This window comes from Suncus etruscus, chromosome 15 (assembly GCF_024139225.1).
Source record: "Suncus etruscus isolate mSunEtr1 chromosome 15, mSunEtr1.pri.cur, whole genome shotgun sequence".
Classification (NCBI taxonomy): Eukaryota; Metazoa; Chordata; class Mammalia; order Eulipotyphla; family Soricidae; genus Suncus; species Suncus etruscus.
The window spans coordinates 19,385,664-19,403,663 of record NC_064862.1 but is presented as its reverse complement, the minus strand read 5'-3'; the positions used below and the strand labels follow the sequence as shown (position 1 = coordinate 19,403,663).

The 18,000-nt window shown below is 51.6% G+C and overlaps 1 protein-coding gene across 1 annotated transcript in view; it reads left to right on the top strand.

Annotated features, from left to right (window-relative positions):
- The window catches only part of SSH1 (slingshot protein phosphatase 1), a 48,092-nt gene extending 30,438 nt beyond the window's left edge, over positions 1-17,654 (top strand). Inside the window, exons 8-15 of the mRNA XM_049789325.1 lie at positions 892-1,086; positions 2,849-2,942; positions 4,285-4,413; positions 8,435-8,481; positions 9,954-10,100; positions 11,080-11,280; positions 13,288-13,780; positions 16,267-17,654. Coding sequence (XP_049645282.1) covers positions 892-1,086; positions 2,849-2,942; positions 4,285-4,413; positions 8,435-8,481; positions 9,954-10,100; positions 11,080-11,280; positions 13,288-13,780; positions 16,267-17,445 — 2,485 coding nt within the window. The 3' untranslated portion in view covers positions 17,446-17,654. The remainder of the gene's footprint in view (positions 1-891; positions 1,087-2,848; positions 2,943-4,284; positions 4,414-8,434; positions 8,482-9,953; positions 10,101-11,079; positions 11,281-13,287; positions 13,781-16,266) is intronic.
- The last annotated feature ends 346 nt before the right edge of the window (positions 17,655-18,000 follow it).

Genomic DNA, 18,000 nt, shown 5'->3' with positions numbered 1-18,000 from the left:
GCCTTGCACATAGCCAACTCTGTTTTGATCCCCCTGGCATTCCTTATTTCTCTCAAGCCTTCGAGGAGTGATTTCTGAGCACCACCAAGTTTGACCCCAAAATAAACAAACAAATAAAAACAAGCTTCTGAAGTCTTAGAATAGTGAGAAAGGCATTTATTTGCCTTGCATGTGGCTGATCTGGGTTTGAGTCCTAGCACCCCATACAGGAGTAGTCTCTGAGCACAGAGTAGGGAGTAAGCCCTGAGCATTGCTGGGTGTGGCCAAAAGCAACAACAACCAAAAAACAAAAGAAAAGATCCCAGGGGCCGGCGAGGTGGCGCTAGAGGTAAGGTGTCTGCTTTGCAAGCGCTAGCCAAGGAAGGACCGAGGTTCGATCCCCTGGCGTTCCATATGGTCTCCCCGAGCCAGGGGCAATTTCTCAGCGCTTAGCCAGGAATAACCCCTGAGCATCAAATGGGTGTGGCCTGAAAAACCAAAAAAAAAAAAGAAAAAAAAGAAAAGATCCCAGCTTTTCTCTAATAAAGCCCTGGGGACACGGGAAGGTCAGCAGGCCCAACACATCACAGACACAGGTCACAGTCTTGGGTGAGTGTGCAGAACTTGCCTTCCAGTGGGGCTTCATGTCCTTCCTGTGTTCAGGAGTGCTCTGAGCTCTAAGAAATTTTTCATTTTTCTGGAGGGGTTTACTCCCAGCCTCTGACATAACTGTGACCCAGTCTGACGGTGGAGCCGAGTTCCGCCACTGTTCTGTTTCCTTGGCAGGGGGCGAGGTGCAGTTGTCCTGTCTACTTGGGATCACTAGCTGTTCCCTGGCTGGCTCGACATCGCGGCTACCTGGGTGCCAGGGTTCCTGGAGCCGCCTGATGACCCTCTGTCCCCCTGGCCCAGGTCGGCCCTGCAGGTTCTGCACAAGGCGTGCGAGGTGGCCCGGAGACACAACTACTTCCCTGGGGGTGTGGCCCTCCTCTGGGCTACCTACTATGAGAGTTGCATCGGCTCCGACCAAAGCTGCCTCAGCGAGTGGACAGCCATGCAGGGCCTGGAGTCCACACGGCCTGACTCGCCAGCTCTGTTCGTGGACAAGTAAGCCAAGGCCTGTGGCCTGCCTGCCCCAAAGTCCTCCCTCCCGGAGGCCACCAGCCTCATATCCCACTTTCTGTTTAAATCATAAGAAGGGCCTGGGGGCAATAGCAGAGTAGGGAGGGTATTTGCTTTGCACACAGCCAATCTGTGTTTGATCCCATAGGGTCCCCTGAGCCCGCCAGGAATGAATCCTGAGTGTAGAGCCAGGAGAAACTCTGGAGCGCCGCCGGGTGTAGCTCCAAAACAAAGAAAAATAAGTCACAGACAGATCCAGCCCGTTTGTGGCAAGCAGGCCCCTGACATCTGCTGGAACCTCCGAGTCACGAGCGACCCCCTCACACACACCGCACTTGGCTCCAGTGCTCCACACTCAGGCCGGGCCTGCCCCTGGCCAATGTGCCCCTTGCATAGTCTAGCAGTGGCCATTTATTGGAGCATAGCTGGAGGCTGTGGGTAGATGGTACTGCTAGGATCATGCTCTGCCCAAGTCTAGCTTGGAGAAATGAAGGAGTGTTCATCTCCCCGCTCCCCCCCCCCCCAGTCCCCCTGTCGCCGACTCTCAAGAAAGTTGTGTGCCACGGGCCACTCCTGGCTGGGCAGGATTGTCTGGACACAGGAATAGCAGTGGGGTCCTTGAGAAGGGGGCACCAGAGTCGGTAAATTGTGACTAGATTTCACACCAAGAAAGGAGTTTGGATCTAGCCCGTTTATTCACTCAAAGAGAAGGGGTTTTATATATTTACTTTCGCAAGTCATTTGGAGTTTGCAGGGAAGCAAGGGGGTGGGGGTTGAACAGTAGTTTACATAGCAGGAAAACATGTGGCTTCTGTGAGGTATAGATAACCATCAAAACATTCTATAGAACTCATTGACATCCTCCTTAATTCATGATTACAATGCTTATTGATCCTTTACCAGAGATGTCACTTATTTATGGCCTAGGATTTAGCAATACCCCAACTTCGCAAAGTCTCCTAAGTCTGCTGAACCAGCTTTGTAGCTTTAAAAAATGCCCAGTTCCTGTTTTCCAGGTGGTCTTTTGTGTGGCTGTTTACTGCATGCCTAAATTGGGTTTTGTTTTGATGCAAAGATTATCTTTAGAACCAAGTGGCTCAGGCTTTGATTCTTCAATAATTTTCACTGTCTTATATCCTGTAGCATTCCTATACTGATTAAGAAGAGCTGGAATATCCAGGCCTCAGCATATTTGCTTGGTAATTAGGAAACAGTTTTGATTTATAGAAATCTTGGTGGTCTTCAGAGGGACTCAGAGAGATGTCCTTGGGATGCTAGTAAAACTATGTCTCAAATGAGAGGGGTGAATTCATGCCATGCCCTCTATCAATATCCCTTTTACCCAAAGCATCTCATGGCAATGTGGGTATAGGCAACCACAGGCTTCTTTTTTTTTTTTTTTTTTTTTAATAATCACAGGCTTTTTTTTTTTAAACCACAGGCTTTTTGAGCCTAGTGCCCTCCCTTAACCATGGGCTCTAGGATAGGGTTCCTTCTACAGAGGTCATGACAGTTGTGACCTTGGATCACAGTCATCTCTCCTCCTCAGAGGAAAAGCCACCAGGAAATGCACAGATATGACTCAGGAAGCTCCAGTCAGTAGGACACGGGTCCAGGACAGATCAGGGTGCAGGGACGTGAGGCTGTCAGGGGAACATTGTGGCACAGAGGTGTGAGGGGTGACGCGTTTGCTAAGCTCCTTCATCTGCCCTCTGCCTTGGGCTTTCCTCACACCCTTTATTTCCAGGCCTACTGAAGGGGAGAGGACCGAGCACCTCATCAGAGCCAAACTGCGGAGCATCATGATGAGCCAGGACCTCGAGAACGTCACCTCCAAGGAGGTAAGCATGGCCTTTGGCTGGGGCCCAACAATTCTCGGCCTCATGTGCCGTAGCAGGGGGGGAGAGGAAGCAGGTCTGGGAGACCCCTGGCCTAGTCCCCCGTTGATTTGTGGACTGTTCCAAGGCCAAAACCCTCTTAAGTCCTCTCCAGACCAAGGCTCTCTGGGTTCCCTTGCAAATTCTTCTCTCCCACTTGCCACTTGGGTCACCCCGAACTACCTTCCACCTGGCTTGTTTTGTTGTTGGTTTAATTTGAGCCCACACACAGCAGTGCTTAGGGCTGACTCCTGACTCAGTGCTCAAGGATTATCCCTTGGCAGCTTTGTGGGACTATGTGGGGTGCAGGGGATCAAACCGAGGTCTGCCACATGGAAGGCAAGCACCCTTCCCACTGTGCTATCTTTCCCATATCACAGTAGCTCTGGCTCTGGCATGGTAGGAAAGTATCAGCAGACTAGGAGGACTCCTGAGAACTGCTTCAAAGGCCTCAAAATTTGGAGAGGGAAAATCATCCTCTGGGTCTTCTGAAGTAAGACAGGCAAACCAATTTTAGGCTCTCAGCGGATGTGCGCAATAATGCCCTGAGAATGTGCCTAGACTGACTCTGCTCAATTCCTTTCCTTTTTTCTTTATCATTTTTGTTTCTTGTTGATTTTTTTTGTTTGCTTGTTTTGTTTTGTATTTTGGGCCAAACCTGGTGATGCTCTGGGGTAACTCTGTGATCAGGAATCACTTCTGGCAGACTAGGGATGATGGAGATCTAACCTGGGTCAGGCACATGCAAAGCAAATGCCCTCTCTACCTGCTCTACTACTGCTCTGGCCTGTTCTTTTATTGTTTTTGACCCACATCCAGTGGTGCTCAGGGGTGACTCCTTGCTCTGTGCTCAGGAATCACTCCTGGTAGACTGGGGATGCTGGAGATCTAACCTGGGTCAGCCACATGCAAGGTAAATGCCCTCCCTACCCACTCTACTACTGCTATAGCCTGTTCTTTATTCCATTTTGTTTTGTCTTGTTTTGTTTTGGGGCCACACCCAGTAGCACTCAGGGATTACTCCTGGATCTGCACTCACTCAGGGATTACTCCTGGCAGGCTCGGGGACCTTATGGGATGCTGGGGATCAAACCCGAGTCAGCTGTATGCAAAGCAAATGCCCTCCTGTATTATTTTTCTGCCCCCTCTTTTTTGTTCTGTTTTGTTTTTGTGGCCACACCAATTGATACTCAGAAGCCAGGCTTGAGCCCCAGGTTGGCCACATGCAAAGCAAACACTCTGCCTGCTGTGCTGTCTCGCTGAGGGCCCCTCGGAACCCCTTTGCTTCCTGTCTCCCACACCCCAGATCCGGAACGAGCTGGAGAAGCAGATGAACTGCAACCTGAAGGAATTCAAGGAATTCATCGACAACGAGATGCTGCTCATCTTGGGCCAGATGGACAAGCCCTCTCTCATTTTTGACCACCTTTACCTCGTAAGCATGCACACAAAATCAGGATTGGGGGAGCGAATCCGGCGACCGGGTTGTTGGGCACTTGTTGATTTGAGAGCAAGGGAGCCATCGGATGAAGGAGCCTCCAATCAACCCTGACTTCACAGAGACCCTTCCCCTTCTTGTCCTTCCTGTCTGCAGCTCACCCCAGGCTGTCTAGAAGTTCTTGTCCTTGGCTTGCGAGTCCCTCTTTTCTGGACTCTCCTCTGCCTCCCTCTTATTTTTGGGCGAGGGGGTCCAGTCTCAAGGGTTGCTCCTGGCTCGACACTCAGGAATCACTCCTAAAAGACTCAGGGGTATCAGGGATTGAACTCTGGTGGGCTCCATGCAAGGCAAGCGCCCTCCCCACTGCGTTATTATCACCCAGGGTCTTCCTCTTTCTTCAAAGGCTTAACCCAGTAACCACCAAATAGCTGGGAGGTGGGTGCTCAGGTCCGCCAGGGAAAACTTGAAGAGGGGCAAAAGCTGACCCAAAGGACCAAAGCAAAAGGCAGCTTCTTCTGTTATTCCTAGAGCTGCCACTGGGGGCGCTGCATATACTCCTCCTCCATCTCGCAATTTGTGTGTGTGTGTGTGTGTGTGTGTGTGTGTGTGTGTGTGTGTGTGTGTGTGTGTGTGTGTGTGTGTGTGTGTGTGTGTGTGTGTGTGTGTGTGTGTGCATGTGCGCAAACAGACTAGATGGTGCTCAGGCACTGTGTGTGTGTGTGTGTGTGTGTGTGTGTGTGTGTGTGCATGTGCGCAAACAGACTAGATGGTGCTCAGGCACTGTGCCCAGCAGTCAGTCCTGGCAGGACTTAGGGGACCAGTGGGTGCGGGGGTGTGTGTGTGTGTGTGTGTGTGTGTGTGTGTGTGTGTGTGTATGTGTGTGTGTGTGCGCGTGTGTGTGTGCGTGTGTGTGCGCAGGCAGACTAGATGGTGCTCAGGCACTGTGCCCAGCAGTCAGTCCTGGCAGGACTTAGGGGACCAGTGGGTGCCAGGGATCGAACCTGGGTCATCCGCTGCTGCACTATATTTCCCGCCCCATTCCTTATGGTCACTTAGCAGAGCTGCCCCATAGTAGCCATGGCTCAACCTCTCAGGACAGTACTGGCTTCAGGCCCTGTGCAACCTATGTGTTGTGTGGTAGGTGCTGTAGGCACTAGGCAGTAGTGGCTATTCCTAGCTCTGAACCTGGTTTCCAAGAAAACGGAGGAAGGTACTTGCTGCTACGGGGGCCTGAGGATTTTGTTCTCAGACTCTCAGAAATTCAGTGTTGCTCAAGACATGATAGTTCATGTATGAAAATAATACATCTTGGGGCTAGAGCGTTATCACAGCTGATAGGGCATTTGCCTTGCATGCGGCAAACCCAGGATCAACCCAGGTTCAATCCCCCACATCTCATATGGACCCCTCAGCAAGCCAGGAGTGATTTCTGAGCACAGAGCCAGGAGTAACCCCTGAGCTCCATCAGGTGTGGCCCCAACACCTCTCACCCAATCTTTAAGGGTTAGAAGATAGTCCAGCGGGGAAGGCTTTTGCCTTGCATGTGGCTGATCTAGGTATTTAAATCCTGGCATCCCATAGGGTCCCCCAAACCAGGAGTGATTCTAAGTGCAGAGCCAGGCGTAACTCCCAGTGCCGCTGGTGTGGTCCAAAATAAGAAACATCAAAAAAAAAAATAAAAAAATAAAAAACATCTTTAGGAGTGGATAGTCCAGTGGGAAAGGCATTTGCCTTGCATATGCTCAACCAAGATTCGGTCTCCGGCATCCCAGATGGTCCCTCAAACCCACCAGGAGTGTTTTCTGAGGACAGAGCAAAGAGTGATCCCTGAGCACAGCTGGCTGTGCCCCCCAAATTAGACAAAAGACATGTTTAGGGCCAGAGGGATGGGACTGGGGTTTGGGCAATTGCCTTGCATGATGCCAACCCCACTTTGACCTCCAGCACCGCATTCAGTTCCCTCTAAGCACCAAGCCAGGAAAAATCTCTGAGCACAGAGCTGGGAGTAATCCTAGCCCTACACTCCCCGAATAAGAAATGTATTTAACTATTTCTATTTGTTTGTTTTTTGGGGGGCCTATACCTGATCATGCCCAGGAATTACTCCTGGCTCTGTGCTCAGGGGACGATATGGGCGCCAGTTATTGAACCCTGGTCAGCTACATAAGAGACATGTTCCCCACTATCCTATCACACTGGCCCCATATTTACTGTGTTTCTATTTACCAACCTCCCTTACCTGGAGAGGGAAATGTAAGCTGGGATCCTCAGGATACTCAGGGAGCCCTGAGCATTGCTCTTCACCTCAGATTCTGAGCCTCACCCCGACTCTGTCCCTGTGAGACCCTCCATTATGGGTTGGTCACAGCCTTCGTGGCTCTTGCATTGTTTGGCCAGTGTGGCTTGGTGCCTGATGTCACTTTTTCCACAGCACACATTGCTGGACAACCTGCCAGCCCCCCAGGGCACCTGATATCCTGGCATCTCCCAGAGAGGACTGACAGCATTTCCAGGACCCCCTTTAGTTCTTTGCTGCCACTGACAACGTTGTGTTGTCTGCGCTTCCTGGGGCCAGAGCTTCAGTCTCAGAGCCTCATTTCTAGCTGTTGCTTTGTGTTTTTGTTTTCTTTTCCTCTTCATGTTCCAGAAACCTGGCAACCCCACTTTGACTTTTAACACCAAATATGGTTGTTCCCCCCCCCCCCAAAAGCACCAAGCCAGGAGTTATTTCCTGAGTACAATGTTGGGAGTAGTTCTGGCTCTGCACTCAGGAATCACTCCTGGTAGGCTTGGGGACCTTCTGGGATGCTAGGGTTGAACCTGGGTTGGCCATGTGCAAGACAAACGCCCTCCCTGCTATCGCTTAGGCCTTAATACTGTTTTGTTTTTTTTTTTTTTAAACAGCAAATTAAGACTTGGAAATAACATTGGGTCTAAAGACAAAAATAGAAAGTCCCACTTTCACAGATCCAGACCTTGTGATTATGTCATCACTTTTGAGTTTATTTCCTTTTGTTCTTTATTTTCCATAAAGGGAATTGAGGTTCTGAAGCATGTCTCACAGTGCTCAGGGCTTATTCCTGACTCTGTGACCGACAGCATCTGGCAGTGTCAGGTGGGACTAGGGCTCTATCCAGTGCCCAGAATCCCAACCAGGGCTTCCATCTGCAGAATAAGACCTTGGAGCCACCTTCTGGGACCCCTCGTCTCTGCTTGCCAGGGTCTCTGCTGTGGGTTATTATAACTTGCTGGAAACACCTTCAGCTGAGTGTCTGTGAGGTCTGTCTGAGTGCAGCACATGGTAACTATTGAGTGCAGGAAAAATGGAGCAGAGGGTGAGAATGTTCTTGGATATTTGCCCAAATATTTCTCAGATGTGGTGGAGCGAGAGCACAGTGGGTAGGACATTCGCCTTGCATGTGGCCAACCCTGGTTCCACCCCCTACATCCCAGATGGTCCCTCAAGCCTGTCAGGAGCAACCTCTGAGCATGTTGGGTGGGGGCCCCCAAAGAAAAACAAAATAGGGGCTATCGTGATAGCACAGTAGTAGGGTATTTGCTTTGCACGCAGCTGACCCAGGTTTGATCCCTGGCATTCCATATGGTCCCCGAGCCCACTAGGAGTGATTCCTGAGTGCAGAGTCAAGACTAATCTCTGAGTGCTGCTGGGTGTGTCCCCAAAATAAACAAACAAAAAATATCCCCCAGAAACTCATGGATGGGCTGAGCCCTTGCCATAAGGAGTGAGGCAAAAGGACCATCCTGAGTGGCAGGTCCCAGCCCAGTGGCCCTGAGCCCAGGATCCCTCTGGAGATCCCACGATGGGAGAAGTGGCAGAGGCAGCTGTTTATCTGCAGTTGCTCGGACCTGGCCCCCATTTTTTGATGGCAGGTGGTGGCTGATGTGCTCTGAGGCCCTGGCCTCAGCCTGCCCACCTGGGGCCAGACACCCCGGGACAGCCACCAGCATGCTGAGGCTGACTATGACACTCACCTGGTGTGTGTGATCTGTCCTGTAGGGCTCTGAGTGGAATGCATCCAATCTGGAGGAACTGCAGGGCTCAGGGTGAGTCTGCACCCCTTTCCCATGTGTCCCATGTGTCTCTGGGTATCCCATTTCTCAAGCAGCATAGGATCCTCTATCCCTTGGACCACCTGCCTGTGCCCCACTGATATGCATATTAGCTGCACCTGGACACCATGGCCATGTGCTAACCAAGACTTATAGGTCTTGGTAGCCTTTGGGATTCCTGGGATGGGGTGTCTGCGAGAGCAACACTAAACCCCACTAAATCCAGCCTGCTGGATGGGCCTGCAGGCTGCTCCCAGGGCACCCCACTGCCTGGCTGGGTGAGCCACAGTGCTACCGCCTCTACCCCCAGCCCAGAACATTCCTGGTTCTTCCAGCCCAGAGTTTGTGCTGGGTTTGGCTGCCTCATCCTCCAGGGCTGGCCAGCAACATATGGCCAGTCTTCTCAAGTCTAAGAAAGGTCCAGAGGCAGGGGCCGGACTGGCAGAGGTTTAAATCATTCCAGGACAGATGTCTGGACATTTTTTGCTACTAAACAACACAGCTGTACAATTGTTATTCAGTGGGTCTGACCTAATGACATTCTTGAGCGACATTTAAAAGTCAAGACTAAACAAGCCTTAAAATACCTCTTTGGAACCACTGGTTAGGATGTTCTGGCAATTAAAAAAATGCTCTTAAAATAATAGGTGATAGCATTCTCTCTCTCTCTCTCTCTCTCTCTCTCTCTCTCTCTCTCTCTCTCTCTCTCTCTCTCTGCTGGGAATTTCTTCAAGTAGTTTTGAAAAGCGCTTCAAAGTACTTGATTCTGAAAGAAAACTTCTAAGTTATTTGGCCCTCTCAGTATTTATGTCTAGCCTGCCTTGCTTCCTCAAGGATTGAAGGCAATTCCCAAGGATATAAATAGTGAAACACATATATCTTGCTTTATCTTTCTTTTTCTTTTCTCTCTCTCTTTCTATTTTTTTTCCCTTTTTAGTTTTTTGAGGACACACTCGGCGGTGCTCAGGGGTTACGCCTGGCCCAGAAATTACTCCTGGCAGTGCTTGGGGGACCATATGGGATGCTGGGGATCGAACCTAGGTCAGCTGCATTCAAGACCAACACCCTCCCCACTGTGCTATCGCTCCCTAACGTAGACACTTTTAAGTTTCTTTAAGCTTCTAAGCCTTTAAGCCTCTAAGAGAGCAAATTTACTCTCTGGAACTGATATTGCCTAGCAGTGCTAACTTCTCAAGTCTCTTTCTATTTAAAATGATATGTGTATATACATATAATGCAACACTGTCAGCATATACAGAGGGCTTTTAGAAAAATACTCCCAAGATTCTACTGAAAAATATGAAAAGTCCCAGCCTAATAAACACCTGTCCTTTATTATTAACATGTATTTTAAATTTATTTCCCCCTTCTCTATGCAGTTTCTTTTTGGTCTGTTCATTTCAGGGAGTGCGCTCATCTGGATGCTCCAAATGTATTCTTTTTCTTATTTTTAAATCTCATTGCAGTGTCGATTACATTTTAAATGTCACTAGAGAGATTGACAACTTTTTCCCGGGCCTGTTCGCTTATCACAACATCCGCGTGTATGACGAAGAGACCACAGACCTCCTCGCACACTGGAATGAGGCCTATCACTTCATCAACAAGGCCAAGTAAGCGCTGGGCTCTGGGGGAACCGGGAGCTCTGGCCTCAGGCAGCTTCGATGGCTGTTGCAGCTCTGACTTTACACCCAGCACAGAGACTAGTGCCAGTCACCCTCAGGCCCCAGCTGGCCCTTAGCACTAATTCTAGAGCAAGGCTCAGACCACAGAAGGCTGCTCCAGGTTCCCTGCCCTCCGGCGGTAGGGGTCATTGGTGATCTGCCCAACCAACCGCTGGGAGCCTTAGTGCAATGGGACTGGTCCCCTCGCCTACCCTGCACTCTTCTCCTGCTGTCCTCCCTCCCTGAGAGCCAGCGCTTAAGGGAGTGTGGGTGCTAGGGCAGAGGGGGCAGTTTTTAGCTTGGGAGGCTTAAGAGATGGGCCTTCTCTCTTCCCCCTACACCAATATGGCCCCTATGTGCCCCCCTTCTTACTAGCCTACTTGCCCTCTCAGCTGTGTGCCCTGCCCCAGACACACCTCCTTGACCCTCCTGTCTCTCCAGGATCTCAGTTCTCTAAGGGGGCCTTGAAGCTCTAGGTTGGTCGACCCCATTTTTTGTTTTTTATTTTTATTTTTATTTTATTTTTTAGCCACACCCAGTGGCACTCAGGGGGTTACTCCTGGCTCAGAGCCAGAAATTACTCCTGGCAGGCGAGGGTGACCCTACAGGATGCCAAGGATCAAACCTGGGTTGGCCGCTTGCAAGGCGAACACCCTCCCTGCTGTGCTATTGCTCTGGCCCAGACCCCATTTTATTTGTTTATTTTTTTGCTCTGAGCCTCCACTGCCAACTCCTGCTCTGGGTGGGTCCTCGTGATCCATTAAAGCCACCCCTTTAGCTGTGTGGTTATTTCCTGCATGAGGTGCGGGGAGGGTCTTGGTTTTGGTGTCGGCTCCAGGGTTACTTCCCTGATGCTTCAGGGGACCAGGGAAACTCCTGTCTCTAATCAAGTGCTTCCTCTTGCCTCCCTGCCCACCTGTACCTGCAGGAGGAACCACTCTAAGTGCCTAGTGCACTGTAAGATGGGTGTGAGCCGCTCTGCATCCACAGTCATCGCCTACGCCATGAAGGAGTTCGGCTGGCCCCTGGAAAAGGCCTACAGCTACGTGAAGCAGAAGCGCAGCATTGCACGGCCCAACGCGGGCTTCATGCGGCAGCTCTCTGAGTACGAAGGCATCCTGGATGCCAGGTGGGTGCCGTTGGGAATCTGGCAGACTCAGACCTGGCATGGCCTCAACACCCGAACCTGTCTCTGTCTCTGTGTGTGTGTATGTGTCTATGTCTGTCTCTCTGCCTCTCTCCCTTCCTTCCCAGAGCAATAGCACAGTGGCAGGCTATTTACCTTGTGTGTGGCCAACCTGGACCTGGCTTCGAACCCTGGCAACCCATATGTCTCCCCTGAGCCTGCCAGGGGCATATATATATATATGGAGCAATAGCTAGTAGGTAGGACATCCTGTATGGTACTTTAAGCCTGCCAGGAGCCATTCTTGAGTGCAGAACCAGGAGTAACCCCTGAGTACTGTCAGATATGGCAAAAACAAAAAACGAAACAAAACAAAAACAAAAAAAAACCCTACAGGGCTGGAGAGTTGCCTTGCATGCGGCCAACCCAGGACAGTCCTGAGTTTGATTCCCAGCATCCCATAGGGTCCTCTGAGACTGCCAGAGGTGATTTATGAGCTTAGAGCCAGGACTAAACCCTAAACGCTGCTGGGTGTGCCAAAACAAACAATCAAAAAAAAAAAAAACCCAAACTAAAATGAAAACATAAATGAAATGAAGCACAGGCACCTGCAGTGGGCGTGATGCCAGGTTGTCCATTTCTGGGCACCTCCATGGTACTGAGCTCTGTGTTGAGCCATGTGGCAGCAGATGCAGAGGAGGACCTAGAACCAGGTCCCATGATTGAGCCCCTGAGTTCACATTTGTCCCCACCTGACGGTAGCCCCCAGAGGTTTACAGACACATCCTAGAAGTTCAGCCTCAAGGATGCTTTGCTGGAAGTGGCTCTTAGTGAAAATAACCTCTAGACTTTCTGTTTATCTATTGCAGGATGAGATGGGTATGGTTGATGAGGCGTTAAGCCAGGGTTAGCCAAGACCGAGGCAAGGCCTACCTACCCCTTCATTAGCTCTCAGCTTTTCTAGCTGCTTTGCCTTTTTGGTTTGTTTGTTTGTTTGTTTATTTGTTTGTTTTTGGGCCATACCACTCCAAGCACTGCTGGGGAGGATCCTGCATTGCAGGAATTAAATCTGCCCCCTTGTGCACTCTTCTCCATCACTATGCCCTGGCTCCTCTAGCTGATTTTTAAACTTTTATTTTGGAGGGTGAAGGGATCGCACACCTATCTGTACTCAGGGTTTACTTCTGGCGTTGTGCTTAGTGATTACTCCTGGTGGAGCTCAGGGGACTATATGGGAAACCAGGGATTGAGAACAGGTTAGCCGTGTGCAACCTTCCCCACCGCACTCTCTCTCCATACATCTCTTTCACCTTGAGCTTAAATATGTATAATAAAAGGAGAGGCTGGGGGGCCAGAGTGATAGCATGGAGGTAAGGCGTTTGCCTTTCATGCAGAAGGTCATTGGTTCAAATCCCGGCGTCCCATATGGTCCCCCGTGCCTGCCAGGAGCAATTTCTGAGTGTGGAGCCAGGAGTAACCCCTGAGCACTGCAGGGTGAGACCCAAAAACCAAAAAAAAAAAAAAAAAGAGGCTTGGGCTGGAGCAGTAGCACAACAGGGAAGGCATTTGCCTTGAATGCAGCCAGCCCAGGTTTGATCCAATATCCCATATGGGCCCCTGAGCCCCGCCAGGAGTGAATTTTGAGAATGGAGTCAGAAATAACCCCTGAGCTTCATCGGGTATGCCCCAAAAGCCGAAAAGAAAGGGGGAATCTATGTGGAGAAGAGGCTCTAGGGTCACTTTCACCAGGCAAGGTGGGATGCGGGAGTCCCCAGGATGCCCCCTCCCATAGCTGCCATGCATAGGTCACTCCCACAGACTGGAAGTCTTCAAAGGCACCTTGTGCATGTGGCAGCCAGTGACCTTTTGTCTCATTTTTGGGTGTCTCGGGGACCATGAACAGAGAGAAGCCCATGTCCCACCTCACCCCAGCCCTGGGACCCTCGTACCTTGCAGGCTCACTCCTGCCAAGTTGCCAAAACCCCACTAACCCTCCTTCTTGCCCCACAGCAAGCAACGGCACAACAAACTGTGGCGCCCGCAGCCAGAGCACAGCCCCCCACTGTCTAGTGATGGCTCCATGGGGCCCGGAGACTTGGGCCTGGGGAGCCCTGATGGTGCCCTGGAGGCCCCAGATGCTGCCCCCCAGCCCGGACTCCCCATATGGACTCGACACCCCTACTGTTTCCGACGGCTTTCGGACCCCCTCCCACACTTCCCCGATGAGGAGCCCGAAGGCTCCGACCCACTGGACACGGCGTGGGACGAGGTGCCTAGACCCCCCGGCCAGCCACCGCCTGAGAAGGATGTGAAGAGGAAATTGGAGTTCAGGAGCCCCAAGGCCCAGACTGGCTCCTTGGCACTGGCAGAAGAGCCAGAGCGGGGGCCCTCGGGGGCCGGGAAGTGGGGCAGGTCCCCTGCGCTGCTGCCTGACCCCAGCCCGCTGGACCGGGAGAACCTCAATAACAACAATAGCAAGAGGAGCTGCCCCGAGGACTTTGAGGTGATGGTGGGGGCCAGGGCAGCATGGGGAGATTGTTTTCAGAGGTTGTGGGGGGATGCAACAGGTCAGGTGCAACCAGAGCACAGAAACGCTCTCTCTTGCTCTCTCTCACACTCTCATGCTTGTTCTCACTACATACACATTCTGGGGGAGAGGGACTGGAGCAATAGCACAGAGGAGAAGGTGTTTGCCTGGCATGTGGCTGACCCAGGCTTGATCCCCAGCATCCTATAGGGTTCCCCGAGCCCACCAGGAGTGATTTCTGAGCACAGCATCAGGAGTAACCTGATCACCGTAGGTGTGGCCCAAAGCCAAAAAGTATAAACGTAAATACTTACACACACTCACTACATACACACACACACACACACACACACAGTTTCTCACACATGAATTCTCTCCCTGTACATTCTTTCTCTTTGTCTCTGTCTGTCTGTCTGTCTGTCTCTCTCCACTCCCAGTGGGTCTTTGGGCACCATATGAGATGCCAGGGTCATCCCCATACAAGGCAGACACCCTCCTTGCTGCTTGCTGCTACTGGCTTCAGTCTGGCAGTGCCAGCAGAATTTTGTGAATCCTGCCTCAGGGGAGAGGGTAGCCCGACCGGCTGCAAAATATGAAATATGAAGGAAAACGAGGCCACACAATGAATGTATGGGAAACATGTTTTGTCAAGCATGTTAACAACTTTCATCTCCAAACTAGGAGGATTTTAAAGGGGTAAAGGGACAGTCATATTATGAGAGGAAGGCTCACATTTTGTTTCTTTGCAAAGTACAGAAACTTATCAGTGTACATTGCTTGATCTTTTAAAGAATACACATGGCTCTAGGTGGTTTGTAATCTTAGAATAGAATATAATTCAGTTAGGAGCCCAGAGGATAAAAGGAAGGCAAACTTTTACATTTCAAAGTAGTTTCTCTCTGGCCTGGCCCTAAAAAGAGGTTAGCAAGAAGCCAGGTTTCTTTTTTTTTTTTTTTTTGTGGTTTTTGGATCACACCCGGCAGTGCTCAGGGGTTATTCCTGGCTCCAGGCTCAGAAATTGCTCCTGGCAGGCACGGGGGACCATGTGGGACACCGGGATTCAAACCGATGACCTCCTGCATGAAAGGCAAACGCCTTACCTCCATGCTATCTCTCCGGCCCCGAAGCCAGGTTTCTTATAACAAATTTCCTTTATCTAAGGGAACAGGTTTCTAGCTTAGGCACTAAGACCAACTTCCTAAAGTCTGGTTATGAAAGAGATAAAACTTATATGAAAGGGCTATAGAATTTATACCTAGTAAAATTCAATAGCCCAATGCTATCCTGGCCAAACCTTTTTTGGAATGTAGATTAGTTAGATTATTCAAAGTGTCTAGGGGAAGTCCCCGAAGCAAAGCAATCCTTTCTGTTACGAACTGCTATGTTGTTCAAAGACAAGGAGAAGAATTTTTTTTTTTAATGCTGAGTATTCCAGTTAAAGATAAATTTAATCAGGGCTATATTGCCTGTAAAAATCCTCATGTTAGGTGAGAAAGGTTTTACTATATATACACACAGCAGAAGAGCATAAATAAATGTTTGTAGTAAAGGAAGCAGTATGTCAGTTTCATGAACAAAATTTCAGTCAATCATCCACACTGAGAGAGAGACTCAGTGGGCCCATTGGTGAGAGATCTCAGCAATCTTCCAGTCATCTACACTTGAGGGAAAAGACTTCTCAGTGGACCTGCTGGTAATATTTCCTCAAGAATTTTTGATCAGCTACCCACACTAAGAGTATGAACATCCTAGAGGGTCTTTTGACTGACTTTCTCTAGAAATATTAAGATTCCTATTATGTTAATGTGACATATTATGTGAGAGCTGTTCTCTCTCGCACCTCATTTTCCAGCCTGATTCTGGGGTCCCCGCACACCCCTCAGGGTCTGTCTCCCCGCAGCCACTTTCCTTGCCATAGCCACCAGCTGCAGGGAGGTGGGGGTGTGCTATGTCAGTTAGTGCCGGGCAGGAAGCTGGGTCTGGGGCTCATCTCTGAGCCACTAGCACTATCCTTGTGGATAGTACTATGACCTGGGTACTTCCAGGGACCTGCTTTCTCTCTGTTCCTTTTGCCTTTGGGGCCACTGCGGCTGTGCCTGGGCCTCCTCTCAGCACGGTGACCCTGAAAGCAACCACGAACCATGCACAGGGAACTGTAGCGGGTATCAGGAATCCAACTAGGTTGGCCAAATCAAGGAGAGTACCCTCCCTCTGGTGCCCTCCCTCTAGCCCCAAGACCCCACCAGGAAGTCAGGCACCCCACTCTCTGTGACACAGAGGAACACAGGAAACAGGTAGAGCCAGGGGGAGCCCCACTTTTGCCCTCAGTAGCTATGGCTACTGAGCCTCTAACTCATGTGACCAGGGTGGGGCAGAGCGAGCTCTCGGGTTTCTCTGGAGGAAAGCCCCCCCACTAAGCCTACCCCCTAGGCTCACTGTCACTCCCTCTTGTCCCTTTTCAGCACGACGCTATTTTTGGGATCCTTCACAAAGTGAAGCCTTCCTACCGATCCTGTGCTGAATGCATGTACCCAGCCGCCAGCCGGGCCTCTGAGATCCCAAGGGAGCAGGGCCCAGACCCTGGGACCCCAACCATCTGCACTCAGCCTACCTTCCTGCCTCACCTTATGTCTTCGCCCGTGGCCCCAGCAGGGCGCCCTGGAACTCTGGCCTCGCTGCCGACAGATCCACGGAGGCCAGACCTGGGTAGAGCTGGAGCCACTGCAGAGTTGCCCATCACCTCCTGCCTCGTGGAACCTTCCCAAGAGACCCCGAAAGTCCCGCTTCCCAAGTGCACCCCTCTGAAGAACCCCCACGGCGACAAGAGTCCGGAAATGGTGGAGAAAGAGGACTTGTCATCATTATCATCGTCCATGTCTCTATCCCCTAAGAGGGACCCGAGGGCGGCCAGGGAGCTACGGCTGCTGCTGGGGAAGGAGGCAGAGAGGCCAAGCACCAGCAGCTACCGGATGCAGCACCAGGAATCCATCCTGCAGCTGCAGAAGGCAGGTTTGGTGCGCAAACACACCCAGCAGCTGGAGAGGCGCCAGGGCATACCTGGGGAGCCCGCCACACCCCTGTCTGCCCTGGTCCCTGCTCACCACCAGGACGCCAGGCTGGGGGTCGCCAGCATCCCCGAGGAAGAGGCAGTGCCAGACCCGGAGAGCCCTGCACCACCACCAACGCTGCTCTGGCGCCCGGACCACCCAGCCCACAGCCCCAGAGACCTCCTGAAGCCCACCTGCTGCACACCCACCTCATCCTCACGCAGCTCCAACCTGACCCGGAGCTCCAGCAGTGACAGTCTACACAGCGTCCGCGGCCGGCCAGGGCTGGTGCAGCAGCGTGCACAGGAGATCGAGACCCGCCTGCGCCTGGCCGGCCTCACCGTCTCCTCGCCCCTCAAGCGTTCACACTCGCTCGCCAAGCTCGGGAGCCTCAACTTCTCCACGGAGGACCTGGCCAGTGAGGCCAACGGTTCCACCCTTGCCACCGATTTGCAGGACTCACACGCTGCTACTGCTGTTGCCACCGCCGCCGCCGCCACACTGGACAGGGAGCCCTTCCCGACTGCCCCAGTAGGGAAGATTGTTCCCAGACACTCTAAGAGCCCTGTGCCACCACAGGCGGGCAAAAGCTGACCTGAGGCCCCCTCCCATTGCACCCTGCCTAGTTCACCAGGGGGATCCCCAGGGACCCCGCATCAGGATGTCTCTTGCACCCACACCCACTTCTTGCCAGCGAGGTGAGCAGGAGGAAGAGGAGCCTATGGAGGAAGTGACACTCCCTGGCACCAAGCACAGGACCACATGGAAGCCACCAGCTTTGCCACTAATGCACCCGCCACGGGGCTGGTCTGGAAGAAGCGTGTTCGCACACGGGCCAGGAACAGCCTGTCTCTCTGGAAAACGAGAGCAGACGGACCATATCCTCCCTTTGGGGGGGGTGCCTGTGGGGGGCTCTTGCACCCCACAGCCCACACATATGTGCGCTCGCACACATATATACACACACACAATAGAAATCCTACCTCCATTCTTGCCCTGCATTTGTTCCTTCACGAAGTAATGACCAAGGCTCATTCCAGGGAATAATGCTGTCAAAAAAGCCTTTTCAAAAAGCAATATTTTGTGGGGTGAAGTGTTATGACTTCAAGTTGCCTGACCACTGGAGCCCTGTCTGCCTGAGGCCAGTGT